At 37.6% G+C, this 19,224-nt stretch overlaps 1 protein-coding gene across 1 annotated transcript in view; it reads right to left on the bottom strand.

The window, feature by feature from the left end:
* mRpL38 (mitochondrial ribosomal protein L38) overlaps positions 1-8,934 on the bottom strand; it is a 95,482-nt gene extending 86,548 nt beyond the window's left edge. Inside the window, exons 1-2 of the mRNA XM_090380865.1 lie at positions 8,794-8,934; positions 5,283-5,438 (exon numbers count right to left, since the gene is read on the bottom strand). Of these exons, the coding sequence (XP_090236991.1) occupies positions 5,283-5,438; positions 8,794-8,929 (292 nt within the window). The 5' untranslated portion in view covers positions 8,930-8,934. The remainder of the gene's footprint in view (positions 1-5,282; positions 5,439-8,793) is intronic.
* Between the last annotated feature and the right edge of the window lie 10,290 nt (positions 8,935-19,224).

Here is a 19,224-nt window from a genome sequence, read left to right as displayed (position 1 = left end):
CAATGGAAAGGTTCGGTGAAACCCAAGTAGTTGCTCTTGACATCTCAAATGCTTTCGATCGTGTTTGGCATAAAGGTCTTCTAAAAAAGCTTCCATCTTATGGTTTTCCAACTGTTTTTAGTAATTGGTTATCCAGTTTTTTCTCTGATCGCTCACTGAAGGTGATGGTAGATGGCTCTCTGTCTTCTAACTTCTCCACTAATGCCGGTGTCCCCCAAGGTTCAGTTCTTTCCCCCACTCTTTTCCTCTTGTATATTAATGACCTTCTTCCATTGACTGGAAATCCTATCCATAGTTTTGCCGATGATAGCACATTGCATTCCACTTTCCATTTTGAGAAACCTTGTCCTGCTCAATCAGCTTCAACTTCTCGAAAATCTGCTACCAGTTCCTTAAATGCCAATCTTCAGGTAATTCTCCAGTGGGGCAAAGACAACTTAGTTGATTTCAACCCTTCTAAAACTCAGTCTTCTCTTATATCTCGCAAAACAGATTCTTCTGCTCCTATTCTTATCTTCAGTGACACTCCGATTTCCAGGCAAAATGATATATCTCTTTTGGGGATTACCCTGACTTCTAATCTCTCTCTTGGCACAAGCACATTACAAATATTGCACAAGCACATTACAAATAATATGGAAAAATCATATTTAACAAATCTGGTTCGCTATTTCGAAAGGGTCACTCACGAGTTGGATTTAGGGAATAATTTCGACATTGTTTATCTAGATTTCAGCAAAGCTTTCGACTCAGTCCCACATGAGCGGTTGCTTTATAAGCTGGAACAGGTTGGAATCACTGGGAAAATCCTTAGATGGATAGAAGGATGGCTTCATGGCAGGAGGCAGAGCGTTGTGATAAATGGCTATTCCTCAGATTGGGTTGATGTAAGAAGTGGGGTTCCCCAAGGATCAGTATTAGGACCACTGTTGTTTTTAATTTTCATAAACGACATTGATGAAGGGATAGAGGGCGTGATGTCTAAATTTGCAGATGATGTTAAAATTGGTAGAGTAGTTAATGATCACTGTCAAGCTGAGCTTCTTCAGAGAGACCTAGATAGACTTCAAGAATGGTCAGAAAAATGGCAGCTGTGCTTTAATCCAACAAAGTGTAAGGTATTACACCTGGGAAACAGAAACGGTGGAGTTCAACTAAACCCAGTACTGGAGGAAAGGGACTTGGGTGTTACGATACGGTCAGACATGAAATTCTCTGAGCATTGTAAACAGGTTGCAAGGAAGGCCCATGGTGTCCTATCGATGATCTATCGAACTTTTGCAAGTAGAGATAGGGACGTGATAATCCCATTATATAAGGCTTATGTTAGACCACACTTGGAATACTGTGTTCAAGTAGGAGACCGCACCTAAAGAAAGACATCGAGCTTCTTGAAAGGGTGCAAAGAAGGGTAACTCGCCTGGTGAGATCGGCAAAAGGGCGTCCTTATGAAGAAAGACTTGGAATATGTGGGTTGCAGAATTTGGAAACTAGACGCCTTAGAGGAGATTTGATTGAGGTGTTTAAGGCTGAGAGGTATCAGTAAAATGAATGAGGACAAAATTTTCAAGATTATAAATGATGCTAGAACTAGGGGACATAAATTCAAGTTACAGGGGGAAATGTTTAGATTGGACTGCAGGAAGTTTTATTTTAGCCAGCGAGTTATAAATTACTGGAATAAGTTGCTTTCATGGGTGGTAGAGGCCGACAGTTTGGGGAAATTCAAAGGTCATCTGGATAGTACTTTCAGGTAAGGGAAGCGCATAGGATGATAGGTTTAATTTTCTTTTTATTTATTTTTTATTTTACTTTATTTTATTTATTAATTATTATTATTTAGTTATTTATTTTATTTATTTATTTATTATTTTTTTTGTTTTGTTTTTATCATTGTTTTGTTCGGTTTTTTTTTTTTTTTTTTTGGCTGGTGCAGCATAAGCCATAGGCTTTCTTGCACCATGTGGCCATTACTAATACTAATACTAATTACCCAGTGAAGGTGGGCAGGGCAGTTGTCGACAATCGGTGCAATTTTTCTGTTTTCTTTTGTCATCTTTCTCTCGAAATTTAAAATCCACTGCTCAAAAATTTTGCTTGTCATTCAAGATTTTTTGTTGTAGTCCAATTCTAACGACTTTACTCCTTTGAAACATAGAGTTTATTTACTTTTGTCTATTACCAAAAGCTTCAGTTTTTCATTACCAGCCATATTTGCAACCAAGAGTGTAATTCTCTCCTAACTATTTTTACCACCTAAACATTTATCATCTTTAAAAGTCAATGTCTTGTTTGGCAAACATTAAAAAATAGACATGTGTCATCAACATTGAATATGTCTTTGGACTCGCAGTCCTCCATAATTTTTTTTCGAGTAAGCCATGACGCTCTTTAAATTTGCCCAGCCAACCAGAATTGGCTTGAAATGTTTTGTGCTCCAGAAAAGATGCATACTCCATAGCCTTTTCTTTTATTAATTGCCCTGATATTGGCATGTTTTGGTCTCGAATCTCATCCACTTAAAACTGCTTCATCTACACCTTCATACAGGTATAATTTCACACGCTTCCGACTGGGTCCAGTTTCTTCAAACAGTTTGAAAATCGAAACACGGTTTTTCAGAATGGTTGATACACTACTGGCAGTGATACCAAATTTTAAAGCAATTTCTTTTTCTTTAACACTCCGATCTACACTATTAAGCACTTCCACTTTTTCACACTACACTCCAAGGATTTCCTCTTAGACACTGTAAGGTTACTTGCATGGCAGTTAAAACAAAGCTGAAATTAGGGACCACTTGTAGCTGTCATGTAAACAGAGACAGGTGAAATTTAGTGAAAGTGTGGATGATTCATTTCTTTGAAACAACAGATGAATTTCTAAGATACAGGAAAATCACTCTCTCCTAATTCTCTAATACAGTGGTTTTCAACCGGAGTGCCGCGGCACACTAGAGCGCCGCAACAACATTTTTGGGGTGCCGTATAATTTGGATTTAAGTTACTTAAAGTTATTATTATTTTTTTGAAATTTATATATTTATTTCATTATAAAAAAGGGTACAATATAAAGGGTACGGTACAATATCCATTGTAACCTATCTTTTTAATTTTGTGGTGATTTATAATTGATCTTTATTTAGTACCTCTATATAAAGAATAAAATCATTACATAGGTATATATTAAAAGGTCGAAAACCACTGTGTTAGGTATTTATTTTGGACTAGAGGTGCCGTGAAAAAATTACTGGGACAGTAAGGGCACCGTGAACCGAGAAAGGTTGGGAACCTCTGCTCCAATAGAATGCTTACGGTAGAAAATAGGTTGTCCAGATCCAATCTCTCCTAATTCTCTAATAGGATGCTTACAGTAGAAAATAGGTTGACCAGAGCCAATTCCCGCGTTGGAATTTTTCCTTAATCTTTGCCAATGGCTGTGCATAGCTGACCGGCAGGACTTCTTGTATAGTAGTGTATAAGTTGTATGGGTTTTACTTCTTTTTAGCCATTTCTGACCCTCTGCTGGCCAAAGGCCTCTCCCAGAACCTTCCATCTTTTTCTATCCTACGCCGTGGTTGGCCAGTAGGGTTTTACAGGGTTTTTCAGAGTTTTATAGCCACCATTAAATTAAAAAATGTTTTAGCTCTTAATTCGTGGAATTAACACCTTTAGCTATTAAAAGCTAAAGGGATTGCTTCTTAATCCTCTTAATTTGTGCTTTCTACAGCATCAGCTCTATTGCCTAAAGGCCAGAGGTGCGAATAATGCGTACCCAGGTCCCTTGAAATCAGTTCATTATATGGAAGTTTTCTTTGTTAACGGAAACTGTTTTCAATGTAATGACCAAGGGGAAATCAAAAATGTTTGCTACATAGAAAAATTTGCTATATGGAAGCTATATATATTTATAATATATATATACAGGTTAACCATCACTAATAGGGCAGCGCTGGGACCTGTGGGGTACCAGATTAACGAGTTTGCTGGATCACCAGTGGTTATTTTAGCACATACAGTTTACCTAACAGCTAACCACCTCCTCCTACCTTTAACACATTGACTGCCAAGCTAGTTTAAGAAAAAATTCCCCAGCAAATAATTTGATTAGTAATTCTAAAATAAATATTGTAATGTCAGTGTTGTCGTTTTTTCGCTTAAAATATAAAAAAAAAAAAAAAAAAGTATTTTTTTATATCACATATATGTGGCCAACATGGTCACATATGTTGGTTACGTTATTTCTTGAGAAGCTGTGTCGGACACGTACGTATGATGCTTTTACGGCATACATATAAAGGTCATTTGTGATTAGTTTATTGCACACGCAGCAAGCGCTGCAATAAAACTAATTATGATAAAATAAACTCTCAAACATGTCAATAAGTTTGTCAGTATTGTTAGAGATTTTGTGAAAACAAGTTTGTTAGGGCGCTGTATTATCCATCATATTGTGTTGTGTTTTTCCACAAGTTTGTACAAGTGTGTTGTAAAAAAAAAAAAAAAAAAATCTAAAAAAAAGGAATGGCTAAAGGAAAATTACTAAAATAAGAGGAACTGAGAGAAATTGCTCGAATTTACAATTAAGCAGAGTTAAACTTCTCACAGACACACCGCTGTCGAGTTTTTTCAGAAGTTCAACTTTATCTATTATGGACAACGTACGGTGTTTGCGCTTTCCACCACGAGAGGCACTTCCTTTATGCATTGGAACCATGGCTGCGGCTAAATGTGAGCAGGTTATAATAATAAATGCAGAAAAACAAGTGGGAATGGCTTGCCAGTGTTTTCGTGCCAATGAGTTCCCGACAACAGCTGATGCTGCAACCAACTCCACCAAAACAGTAGTGGCAAGTCGGTGTGCCGACTTATATCCAAATTAGCGGTGGAACCAGATTACTAGTGGCCGGATTAGTAATGGTCGTCCTGTATATATATATATATTATAAAGATAGCAGTGAAATATCACCATATATCTATCCGTAATGAAAAAACTACGAAAGTAGTATCAATAGAGCTTCACCAATATTATGCCTTGTTGCATTTATTTTATTAGTGTGTATTTTTTTTTTTTTTTTGTTGGCGCATCGGCTTCTGTGGCTATAATGCACCTCCCAAAGTTTTTTTGCACTACTCTGATCCAAGCCCGAGGTGAAATTCGAACCCGCGAATTCCATCAGATAACAGGGCGCCTCCGTAGTCCACCTGCCTACGGAGGCGCCCTGTTATCTGATGAATTGATATCAAAACCTATTACTTCAAAATCTGATAAATTATACTTACATGACCTTTGAATAGCTTTCTTTGCAAGCTCACGACTTTTATGCTCCTGTTTTCTAAATTCCAATCTTTCCTTATGTCCAAATATCAAATCTTTCGGTTTTGGCAATCCGATATCCACACGAGCACGGAACTGTGAATCCTCGGATGATTTTAATTCTAGATTCAATCACAAAAAACAAAGTAAAGAAGAAACAAATGTCAAAAAAGATAAATACAATAAACTGTGTAAACATCACTTTTAACATTCAGATTTTGAAAAGGCCAAAATTTATTATTATTAATAAATAGCCACTGAGAAATTTAAAAAAATTTCTGAGTTACCCTGAGAGAGAACAATGATGATATCCAGCTCAGGACCCTGGGTGTGCCAAGCCCACACTCACCAGATGTGTATGGAATTAACACCTGGGGTTAACATTATGGTTTGTTTGTTTTTTTTTCCCCCTTTCTTTTTCATTTACAGTTTTCTAGTGGTTTGGATTACAAGGTGTCTTTTTTTACTCTTGGGTATTGGAAATAGTTTTTTTTTTTAATTTTTCAGGAATTCTTGATGTTCCAGTTCTTCTTATTTACTATATTAAAAAAATAAGAGATTGCCTTAATCTTTTTCGTGGAATGCTTCAAGTCAGTTCTTTCCCAAATGTAATGAATGAAATAAGATGAAAAAAAACAACTAATTAATGAATTCCCTCACTAATTAATGAATTCCCTTTGGTTGTCTCATAGAGAGACAACCAAATCCGAAGCACAACAGAATCGAAAGATGAGAGCCCAACCCGACCCCGAAGCACATCAAACCACCGCAGCATATATTTTAATATATTAAAATATTGTGGAAGTTATTGAGCCCTGTAGCTCTGAATTTTTTACTACTTCTTATTTACTGTACATACGAAAAAAAGTAAAAAGAAACATGTATTCCAGAATCACAATAATTAATTCATTAAAATAATTAACGTTCCAAAACATTTTTTTTTAAAAATCAAAATGCATTAGTGAATGACTTGATGCTCTTTTACAAAAAAAAAAAAAAAAAAAAAAACAGATCAGAAGCATTAAAAAAACTTTCTCTCATTCAATGAGCTGTTAACTGCTTTTAGTGCATTAAACAATAATAAAGCATTTGTCATCATTTTTCCAGTACTTGCAATTTAAATTCTTCAACGAATGCTTACCTCTAATCATTAAAAGGTTCAAGATGTTTCAAGCAAGTTAAAATTTTGCATTCTTGCTCTTCTAGCAAGACTGAACTGTCCAGATCTAATCTTTGTGTGGATTGGATCTTGACAATTCAAGTGGAGAAAAGAAAAATTTAGCTTTTCTGTTTTTTTATCATTATTTTTCTTTTTGATTTTAAAATTTCAATCCTACTGGACACAGACTGTTGCTTCTGTACATATCCAATAATAATTCTTTGGGTAATTAATTTTATTATTTTTTACACAATGTGCATATATTTTTGATACACTGTATACGTAAGAAGCTCAGAAGCCTATGGCAGATATAAGTTAATCTGTAATCAGGTCACAAAGGAGGTTTGGCAGGCGAAGGCAGATTACGAGAAATCCTTGGCAAAAGATGCTAAGAAAAACAGCAAGGATTTCTTTACTTATATAAACTCTAACAAGAAGGGGATGAATCTGATTGGTCCACTTCACATCGTCGATGGTTCGACTGTTGATGATCCTGCTCAGATAGCAAACAAACAATGAGTATTTTGCATCTACATTCACACGTGAGGAATTATTAAGGTTTGAAAATGGCAGAAGGTTATCAAATTGTAGCAGGATACTTAATGATTTTGTAATAACTGGGAGCAACGTGGAAGAGAAACTGTTGAAGTTAAACGTAAGAAAAGCACCTGGGGTGGATGGGATCTATCCAGTTATATTAAAGGAGGCGGGAAAGCAACTAAGCAAAACCTTAGCCATAATTATGAGAGCATCCTTGGACTCAGGGGAGGTTCCCACAGACTGGAGATGTGCAAATGTATCCCCAATTCACAAAGGGGGATCGAAGGGTGACACGAGTAATTACAGACCAGTTAGTTTAACTTCTGTTCCGGGTAAAATAATGGAGTCGCTGGTTAAAGATGCATTGCAGGATCATCTAGACAAGACTGCAGCAATAATTCAAACACAGCATGGGTTTGTTAAGGGAAAGTCTTGTCTGACAAATTTGATAGGATATTATGATGTGGTTACAAAGGAACTGGATGCAAAAAATAATTTTGATATCATATATTTGGATTTCAAGAAAGCTTTTGACACTGTTGCGCATAAAAGACTATTGTACAAATTGGAGCAGAATGGTATTAAGGGTAAGTTGCTACAATGGATAAAAGGATGGTTAAGTGGGAGAAGACAGAGGGTGGTAATCAATGGGTGCTGCTCTTCGTGGACTAATGTTATTAGTGGAGTCCCACGGGGTTCGGTGTTGGGTCCACTGTTGTTTTGTATATTTATCAATGATATTGATGAAGGTATATCAGGCTTAGTATCGAAGTTTGCAGATGATACAAAGGTTGGCAGGGTACTTAATGACAGTAATGGCAGTGTGCTACTGCAACAGGATCTAGATAATTTGGGCAGATGGGCTAAGAAGTGGCAACTGAAGTTGACAAATGCAAAGAACTGCATTAAGTAACCCCAGAGAAACGTACCAACTGTGTGGTACTACACTTAAGGTGGTAGAAAATGAAAAAGATCTGGTAGTAATTGTGCAGTCAGATATGAAGTTTTCTGAGCAATGCAGACAGGCTGCCAGGGCAGGTCATAGGGTTTTGTCAATGATATATAGGAATTTTGCTAGCAGGGAAAAGGAGGTGATTATCCCTCTGTATAAGGCAACAGTCAGGCCATGCCTTGAGTACTGCGTACAGGTCTGGAGGCCTCATTTTAGGAAGGATGTAGATTTACTTGAGTGTGTACAGAGAAGGGCAACAAGATTGGTGAGGGGAATGAAGGGATCCTCTTATCAAGAGAGGCTTAAGTTCTGCAAATTGCATTGGCTGGAGACTAGGCACCTGCGCGGTGATCTGATTGAAGCGTATAAGGCCTTGAATGGGTTGAGCACGCTGAATTCTGATGGGATCCTTCCACTTGTTCAGATTACGAACCTAAGGGGGAATAAATTCAAATTAAGAAAGGACAGATGTAGAATAGATGTGCGGAAATTTGCCTTTAGCCAGTGGGTGGTTAATTGCTGGAAAAAACTTCCATCTGTCGTTGTGGAAGTTGATAGGTTGAATAAATTTAAGGAGGAACTGGACAGGCATTTGGAGGAAATGGTGTAATATATATATATATTTTTTTTTTTATGGCTGATGCTGCATAAGCTCATACAATTGCTTTCTTGCATCACATGCCACTACTACTATGTTGCGATTTACGGCTTACTAGTTGAACAATAAATACATTTCTGCACGAGGTCATTTTTAACTCACGAATGTAACCAAAAAAAAAAAGCCAATAAAGCTAAATTTTAACATGGTACATAAATTTCTCCTCACCATCGATTAATTGTTCAAAAGTTCTTTCCTCTCCAGGGGGTTTTACCTCCACCACAGCAACATGAGACAACCTACAAGCACAAAAAGCATTATTTTTATTCAAATTCGATATAAGCATCCGCAACCATATGGCCATGTTTAGTTTATTGCAATGAAGCGCCATCTGTATTGGGTAGTATGAAACATAGAGCATACACAAATAACATGACAAAATGAGGAGCTTTTTATTATTATTATTATTATTATTATTATTAGCTACATGGTGCAAGGAAGCCCAAGGCTTATGCTGCATCAGCCAAAAAAAAAAAAAAAAACTTCCCCGAGTTACCCTAAGAGAGCTCGCATTAGCAGAGCTCGACAAATGCGGACATCATGGCTACTAAGAAACCTGCTTGGCGATTATCATTTTACAAGTCAGGCTAGCGGTTATGAGGGTGAACTGCCAGTTCTTTGTTTTAGGATCATTGGACTGTGTCTTTCAAGGATTGACAATCGCATCAAGCGCTATGCCTGTCATTAAAAATTTTGAAGAAGCGCCTCCACATTTAACCCCAGGGGCTTACATCTAGTGAGTATGGGTTTGGCACACCCAGGGTCCTGAGCTGGATGTCATCATTCTTCCCTTTCTTGGTGATTCCCTTCTACTTCTGACTCTCTCTCTCTCTCACAGGGTAATTCAGAAAATTTTTTTTGGCTGGTGCATAAGCCTCAGTCTTCTTTGCACCATATGGTTAATAATACAAATCTTCAGACAGAATGATACAAATGCAGTTTAACGAGTGTCTTAAAAGTGGAATCTTCCAATTGCAGTTTGTTCAATAAATCGACGTGATATCATAGGCCCGCCTGTCTGCACTGTATGTAGAACTTAATGAATGCCTGGATCATAACCAAACACGCTTGCCATGGTAATTAAGAAACCCAACTCAGCGAGCAGTATTTTACAAGCCAGTCCAGTAGCTGAGGTCAAAATGCCAGTTATTTACGATTTCCAGTGGGCTATATCATGCGAACTTTCGAAAATCAATAAATTATTATTTTGGGTAAATAAAAAATAAGCATTCGAAAGCTATTCATTAGTGAAAACATTATACTGTTTTTCGCTCTATTTGCATGAAAGAGGGTAATAAATCGGTGAGTGGCCGAGTAACTTAGCATCTCTTGGCTTTTCAATTTGTGTTGCTTCGGTAATTTCGTAATCGTTAATATATCATTAATAACACCGATCTGCATTTTAAGAAACATTCTCTGATGTTTTACTGATAAGAAATCTGAACTACGTTTTTTTCGAAAGTGATTTAAATATGCTCTATCAGATCAGAATTTTTTACAAATGTAAGAAAAAACGAAAATATTGGTTACGGCCTCCTGTCAGGTATAGATTTCTTATACTAAACTGAGTTAAACTTGAAAATTTTTGACTTCCTCACGCAGCTAGTTTCGGCGAATTTTTCTTTTCAACGGTAATCCAGTAGTAGTCGGTTACTATATTGACATACCATCCCTGTTGGTACCTCTTTCCCCTATATATTTTATATCTTGATGTAATATTCTCCCCTGCTGCTCATCAATTAGACTACCTACATTTTCTGGGAAACACTTGAGATAAGAGTGCAAGAAGTGTACCTTAACACACACACATATTTCATCCTTGTTTTCCAATATACTTCACCAGAAAAAATTGCGCACTACATTTTTAAAGTAAGTTCAGCGGTTACTTTAAGTTTCGTTCATGGATTCTTCTAAGAGTCTAACAACAGCTTTCGGATTTAAAACCCAACAAAAATTACTTGCTTTGATTTTTTCTTAAGAAAGCGATGGAAATTTAGTGCATTAATGCATATTGTGCATTTAGTGCATAAGAAAGAAATTTCTTAATGAAAGTTTGGACGAACTGTTTTATTAAATCTCGGCATATGAATCTTTAATTGTTGTATTAAATATTTATATGCAGAGGGGGTAACAGTAACTTCGTTTCGATCTTCTAGTGGCGCGTATTTAATGTTATTTGAAACTGGTCGCATACTGTCTTGTTGCCACACTTTCTTTCCCAATGTTCATTTCTTGCTCAACTAATAACATAGTGTGACATAGTGTTATTTGACAAGAGGCGCCCGTGTTTTCCCACAACTCAGCTTTTGGATCTCTTGTGAAGCAAAACAGTACTCTGTCTTTGGCCAGCGGGTGGTTGGCTGGTGGAACCGACTTCCATCACTTGTTGTTGAAGTTGATAGCCTAAACAAATTTAAGACTCAACTGGACAGGTATTTCGAGAGAACGGAGGGGTGAAATGGGAGTGGTGTGTTTTTTTTTTTTTTTTTTTGGCTGATGCTGAATAAGCTTGCTTTCTTGCATCATATGCCTCTACTAATGCTAATGCTGTCAAGGCCAGATAATGTACGGGTGGTCATAATGAAAGTATCGCTATTCAGAGCTCTATGTAGCTCTAAATAATAAGCACCAAAATTAGTAAGTAAACTATTCAAGACATGGGGAGAAGGATCCCGTGAAAAAAAAATTAATTCCAAACTCTGCCGATAGGGGATAATATGGCGCAAGAGGAAAAGCATGACAAAGTACCAACAAATAAATAACTAAGACAAACCTTAATGAAATTACAAATTTATTTGTCCTCTTTGCAAAAAAAGAAAAACAAACTGAACTAAATTGGCAGAGGAATTTTACTCTGGATGGTCGATGATGTGGCTGATGGTGGAGTAGTTTTCGATGTGATTACCATTTTTCTGGACCAGAAATTGAATTCGATGCACAGTGTTCTCCACTGCAGAATGCAGCATCTCCAGAGTAATGTTCCCCACATGCTGCGTTACATTGTCCTTTAAGACAGCCAGGTTAGGGACACTTCCCTGATAGACATTGGTCTTGAGGTGACCCCACAGCCAAAAATCACACAGTGTAAGGTCAGGCGAACGTAGTGCCATGCAATGGGAAACAAACGACTAATGACTCTTCTGCAGTAAAGTGAGCCGGAGATGCTGCTGTACTGGTCGTGCAATAGATCAGTACAGCAGCATGCACAAAAATTTTCTCATCCAGACATCCTCTTTGCTGCAGTTGAGGAATAATGAAACTACTCAGCATGTGATGATATCTTTGTGCTGTAACGGAACAGGCGGCTGCTCCTGCTGGGTGCAATTCCATGAAAAAGTATGGCCCAAAGATGAAATTTGAAGTCACACCAAACCAGAGGGTGATTTTCAACGAGTACAGTGGGATTTTCTGAAGAGCATGCGGTGCTTCTGAAGCCAATATTCGACAGTTTTGAGTGTTGACAGTCCCATCGAGATAAAAATGGGCCTCATCCCCCCCAAATAATGTTCCATGGCCAGGCATCATCCACTTCCATTCTGGCCAAAAATGTTAGAGCAAATGCCATTCGTTTTTCAGAATCATCTCTTTGCAGCTGCTGCTGGCAACTGATCTTTTTTGGATAATAGTGGATTAGTTTCCGAAGAATTTACACACAGTGGAATATGGGACATCCAATTGCCTCGCTACTTCCCGTGCGCTACTACTAGTTCCAGCAGCTGTATCCATGGATCGGTCAACGATAGTCATTGCAACTTCCTCTGCTACCTGAAACAGACTTCCTTCCTCTACACGTCTTAACAACAAAGGACCCAGTTTCCCCAAATTTGTTAATTATCCTTCTAAATTCCGCAGCTGATAAAGGACCTTGACATGAGTTCTTACAGAATCTGAATTCACGCAGACGGGTGATGCAGTGCATACATTAACGTAGAAGAATTCGCAATTAAAGCATCAGGCAGAGTGAGACGCATTGGTAACACTATTGGTTACGATGTTCACATTGTGTCTTTACAGCTCTCTGCTGCTGGGAAAATTAAATTAACTCAGATTGATGCCCCATGCCTTGAATAGTTTACTTACTAATTTTTGTAGCATTCCGCTTATTACTTAGAGTTACATAGAGCTCTGAATAGGGATACTGTAATTATGGCCATTCTGTACGTTCGTGTTTGCTTAGTGTGAGTTATCTTGTTCATATGGCCACTTAGCCTAGAGTTCATGGAGCAGTACAGACCACTAGTCACCGGCACAAGATGCCGGACCAGAGCTGTAGGAGAAAACTGGCTGTCAACCCAAGGGTTAGCCTGAGCTTCCCAGGGAGGCCCATAAAAAAAACTAAATTAAAATAAAAAAATATAAACAATAATAAACTAAAATAAAAAATATAAACAATAATAAACTAAAATAAAAAAATATAAACAATAATAAACTAAAATAAATAAAAATTAAAAGAAGAGTAAGGAGTGACAGCCTTAAAAGTTGGAGTTATGGTAAAGGGAAAAAACGTATGCAGAAGGAAAGCATCCTATGAGAGAACAGGTGGGTGGGAAATGAGGGAGATAGATGGAGTGAAAAGTCGAGTTGGGGGTGGAAGGAGGATGAGGAAAGACTTCCTGTAACTGTATCCTCCAGTTACAGGAAGATAGATAGGGAATAAAGATGAGGTTCCTGAGATAGGGAACCCAATCAGCCTCAGGAAAGGAGGAACGATTGTGAAGTCAGGTAGCCTAGTAGCATGATCCCGCATTTGTCGAAGCCAAATGACAGCAATACCTGCCCCCCCCCCGGAGGAGTATTCAGGTAAGAAGATCCTACCCTGAGAGAGTTGGCAGATATTATCCCGCACCTCGAAAGTAGAGGCGCCAGCACGTGAATGGATCTCAAACAGGGCAAGAGCCCAGTGTCAGCAATAAATCTTCGTCAGCCATGGGGAATTCATGGGCAGTAAGCAGTGATCCTCACTGAGGAGGGGATTTCAGTGATCTTCTCAATGTATTAGAGGATCAGTAGAGGCACAGAGATTATTGAAACTCAAGGATTGTTTGCAGTTCTTGTTTCCAATTGTAGAGAAGTCCTTCTGGGTTGGTAGGCTTGTAAGATTATTTCCTTATATGAACGTAGAAAGAGTTTGCTACTGTGGCAAGATAAAATTAGTATCCTGTTAGTAGTTTGTTTGTTTCCATTCAGAAGATGTTCTGTAAGTGGGGTTTAGGTCCATTACAAGATGGGAGTATGCTGTATAGCCTGCTGAAGGTGGGCTTGACGCATTTCAAATACTGTCTGATCAAAAGTAGTGAAGGCTTTTTAGTTAGTTTCATCGATAACATAAAGATTTTCCTACCCGCGGGATATATTTCTAGTTCTGGAAATTACGAGACTTCTAGGTATATCATAAAGAGGGCACACGAGATGACTCTAGTCTTCATAGCTGCTGAAAGGGCAGAGAGGGGAACTGGTGAGATCCAGGGCATGCAGCTTGGCTCAGAATGATTCATGACCAGTAAAGAAGAACGAGACGAGAGGTGAAGGCCTTATCAGTACCACAGCAGAGGTTCAGTTGCAGTGATCATAACTTCTGGAAGAAATCTTTTTATCTTGCCTTTGAGTGTTTGCTGCCAAGATCGTTGCCAATGTTGGAAGAGCTTTGAGGCAATCAGTTTCATTTCGTTTTTAACATCATTAGCTAAGTCAAGCGTTATGTCCAAGATGGTGCTGGGAATTCCTCTCTTTATGCAGTATGCAAGGCCATGGTGGATTATCTCCCAAGTCTGGAGGGAGAATAGCTGCTAAGACCTGGAGAGCAGGATTACAGACCGTGAGGGACGCTGTGGTCAGAGTGAGTAAGATATTGCATTGTGCTGTATGCAGCTTTGCTTTATTAGGAGCAATAAGGCACGAAGGAAGCATATGCCTGCTCCACAGCACACAGCTTGTAAGAAGATGGTTTTGTATAGCAGGCATGGAGTCCCTCTCCAATCCCCAGTCCGGCTTATTCTGACGATCATGATGGTATAATTAAGTACAGTCGGTCCTCGTATAACACGTGTTTACATCACACGAATTCGATCATACACGATTTATAAATAGGGGAACGTTATCTTATATAGCACGAACCGAATTCACTTATGCACGATTCGCCTTTGTGTTTACAAGAAATGGCGGTCAAATGCGAAATCACCCCAACTGAACGCAACACGATAGGAATGAAGAAGATTCTGAAAATGTATTTGTTTTTTGTTTTTTTATCAGCGAAGGGGAAACACATTTCACCATAATAACGTAAAAACTAACACAATTCAGCTATCGGTATAATCGCAAATGCAATTAGATGGAGTTTACTACCAGGTTATAACAGATTCCACTAGCAGAAACGCAACTGGAAATTGTTTTTATTGTTTTATGGTAGTAACCCCCAGAAATGTGCTTTAGTAAAATGTGAGGTGTTAATAGCGTATCTCGGCCTTTACCGTGTTGTTTATTCAGTTGCTACACGCGCGCAGCTTTGTTTATGTGTATCAAGCGTGCCTCCTCGTTTTGTGATTGTGCTTTATTCCCTAAAAATGAGTAAAATACTTAAAAGGTGTGAAAAGGAAGCGTCCTGGTGAAGACACTGCATATTCAGAGAGGAAAAATAAAAGCAAAACATCGATAAACAGAGGCGGACTGGATCAAAAATTCTTACCCGGGAAAATTTATAGTGGCCTCATACTACGGTTTATGGCCAAAATCACACCGGCCTCCGGCCCACCGGGATTTCCCGGGTAAGGCTTATGGCCAGACCGCCTCTGTCGATAGAGAAAAAATATGAAATTGTGAAACGCTTTGAGCGAAATGAAAGACCGTGTGATATTGCACGTGCTACAGACCTAAATGAGGCAACGCCGAGAATTACAAAGAATGCGGAGAAAATAAAAACAACTTTCATAGCGGGAACAACTCAAAGTGTAATTAAAATCCATTAGATTAAGACAAGAATTGGAAGAGATGGAACGGCTGTCATCTGTTTGGATAAAAAATCAAACAAAAAACAAGTTTGCTTACGATAGAAGCAAAAGCATTAGCAATATTTTATTACGTAATAAATTTGATAGTATGAATCAGAGCTGTAATACTCAATATGTTCTACGTTGATAATAATATTAGTAAATTAATAAGAGGAGTTTACCTCAATATAGTACGTGGAACACTTCCGTATGATACCCTCCAGAAATTAAAACGGAAAAAACGAAAAAATCGACAACTTACCGGTACATTAAAGTAAAATATAAATAATTAAAGTAAAATATAAATAATTAAATAATCAATTTTAACACAATTCAAAACAATTAAAATTCAAATTAACGCAATTAAAATAATCTAACGAAAATATTCAAAACGATTTTTCTTCCTGAAGCTGACAAAGCTTTTCGACCGACTGTCGTGATCACAGGAATGAAAATTACCGAATCAGGCTAAACCTGCAACTTAAATAGTGATTATGTGTCTTCGCGCATGCGCGTAAAGGTCCACGCATCGGAGATCAAATATGGCCGCCGAACATTAACAGAATTCTCGTGTAATTTAATTTCAACGGTTTCTGCAATTAATAGTCGCGTATAAAAACGTTGAACGTTAAGTATTTTGGCCTCGTTAAATAAAAAGCTTCAGGAAGAAAAATCGTTTTGAATATTTTCGTTAGATTCTTTTAATTGCGTTAATTTGAATTTTAATTGTTTTGAATTGTGTTAAATTGATTATTTAATTATTTATATTTTACTTTAATTATTTATATTTTACTTTAATGTACCGGTAAGTTGGCGATTTTTTCGTTTTTTCTGTTTTAATTTCTGGAGGGTATCATAGGAAGTGTTCCACGTACTATATTGAGGTAAACTCCTCTTATTAATTTACTAATATTACGTAATAAAATACTTACGTATTTTATTACGTAAAATAGTCGTAAATGCGTAAAATAATGCGTAATGCGTAATGCGTAAAATAGTCGTAATAAAATACTTACGTATTTTATTACGACTATTCGTAATATTCGACTATTTTATTCGTAAAAAATACTTTTTTATAATAAAAATAAATATTTTTTATTATTTATTATATTATAATAAAAATAAAAAATATTATAATATTATTTTTTATTACGTATTTTAATCGTTATAAAATACGTAAGTATTTTATAACGATTAAAATTACCCGATTATTTATTGTGTTTGGTAATGTTTTGGTTCCAAATGTGTGTTCAATATTGGGGGTCGGCACTTAACCCCACTTTTCCCATAGGGCCTGTTGTTTATATTGCACGATTTTGCATTGCACGAGGGTTTCTAGGAACACAACTATCGTGCTATACGAGGTACAGACTGTATTTTCTTGGAGAGGTAGTTAAGATGAGGTAAGAATGTTAACATGTGAGTCAAAAGTTACATTCCTAGATATTTGAGTTGCAATGTCTGCCAGAGATTTTAATCTGTCTTCTTTTGTACAAGGATTTGAGGAGGATACCCTGATATAGTGACACTGCAAGAGCTGTATTCGATCAATCAACTAAGATAGTAGGTTATTTTTTGTTCTCTAGAGTAATACAAACTGTTCAAGAAAAAATTGCTGTCATCAATTAAAAGTAATGTCATCGTTATAATTTTTTACCGAGCAGTCTTCTGGAATTTAGTTTGATATCAAGATTCCTCATCAGAACAGTATGATTTCTCCATTTCCTGGCCGGAATAGTAATTATAAATCAGGTCCTAAGGCGGGAATAGTAATTATAAATCAGGATATGGATGTAGTTGTTGTTGTTCAGCCTGTGTAATGGATACGGTCAATTTTTTTGTCATTTTACTTAATATAATTTTATTGTGCTCCATCAACGGACTTTAATGATTCACTTAATTATTTTTTTTATTTATTTTTTTTTATGTGAACCCCAAACACGAGAGGTATTAGAACCTATAGTACTTAGTACCGTGCTTGGGTTAATTTGGAGTATGCATTAAGTTGTTTCAGGTCCAGCAATATTGTTATCACTGTTATTGCCAATGCAAAGAAAGTAAAGTTATGGCATATCCGAATAACGGATATGCATAGTTTACGACTTGAAGAATTAATTAGGATTACAATCTACATGTGATTAATACACCTAATTAAATGTCTACATTCTATGGTCCAAAGGGAGAGCCGAATGTTGATGTAACCATAATAACTGGGGGACTGAGACGGCAGGTACGAGATCGGCGAACAATAGCGGACTGGACGTCGAGTGACCATTTGACTATTTTATTTTATATTTTTTCACAGTCTTCAGTTGGGCAGTCCCGTCTACCCGAACTCATTAGGTTCTCAATTAAGATAATTCATTGGTTCTTCATTTGATGATTCTATTCGTCTTGATTTTCCTATGTATAAGCAAAATCAGTTGGTAGAAATCTCTCTAGTTGAGTTAGTGAGTTTTGTAGAAACATCGATTTTACGAACAGCTTATAAATCTGCTAAAACGAAAGTTATTATTTCAAAATATCCTTCATGGTGTTCAAGAGAACTAACTGTTTTTCGAAATTCTGTAAACCGATATCAAAGTCAGAGAAACTTGTCTTTTAGTGATTCGGCTGCATGAAGCCAACATACAGGAAGAAAATTGCAGATAGGAAGCATGCCGCATGGCATTAGCATTAGTAGAGGCATATGATGCAAGAAAGCAAGCTAATGCAGCAACAGCCAAAAAAAACTTCCACTTCAACTCCTCCGTTCGTTCGAAATACCTGTCCAGCTGAGCCTTAAATTTATTTAGGCTATCAACTTCCACAACAAGGGACGGAAGTCTGTTCCACCAACCAACTACCCGCTGGCTAATGGCAATTTCCGCACATATATCCTACATCTGTCTTTCCTCAATTGGAATTTATGCCCTCTCAGGTGATTATTCTGAGCAAGAGGAAGAATCCCATCAGCTGTAAGCATGTTCAAACCATTCAAGGCTTTATACTCCTCTATCAGATCACCTTGCTGGTGCCTAGTCTCCAGACACTGTAATTTGCAAAACTTAAGCCTTTCTTCAAAAGAGCAACCCTTTGTTCCATTCACTAATCTTGTTGCCCTTCTCTGTACTTGTTCCAGCAGCGCTACATCCTTCTTGAAATGAGGTTGATTTGATTTTGATTTGGTAGTTGTTGGCGCATCGGCTTCTGTGGCCATATTGCACCTCCCAAGGTTTTTGCAGTACTTTGATCCAAGCCCGAGGCGGGAATCGAACCCGCGACCTTGGGGTTGCCGGGCAGGTACTTTACCCACTCGGCTAGCCCGGTCGGCCCTTGAAATGAGGCCTCCAGACCTGTATACAGTACTCAAGCTGTGGCCTGACCATTGCCTTATACAAGGGAATAATCACCTCCCTGCCCCTGCTAGAAAAATTCCTGTATATCATTCACAATACACCATGAGCTACTCTTGCTGCCCGTCTGCACTGCTCAGAGAACTTCATATCTGCCTGCACAATTACCCCCAGGTCCTTTTCATTCTCTACTACCGTCAGTGTAGTACCACAGAGTTGATAGGAAATAGCAAACCCAGTTTCTCTGGGTTTGCTATTTCCCATATGTAGTACTTTACATT

The sequence above is a fragment of the Mastigoproctus giganteus genome, chromosome 9 (assembly GCF_048544385.1).
Source record: "Mastigoproctus giganteus isolate SK-2022 chromosome 9, ASM4854438v1, whole genome shotgun sequence".
Taxonomy (NCBI): domain Eukaryota; kingdom Metazoa; phylum Arthropoda; class Arachnida; order Uropygi; family Thelyphonidae; genus Mastigoproctus; species Mastigoproctus giganteus.
This window is presented reverse-complemented; position numbering and strand designations above follow the sequence as displayed.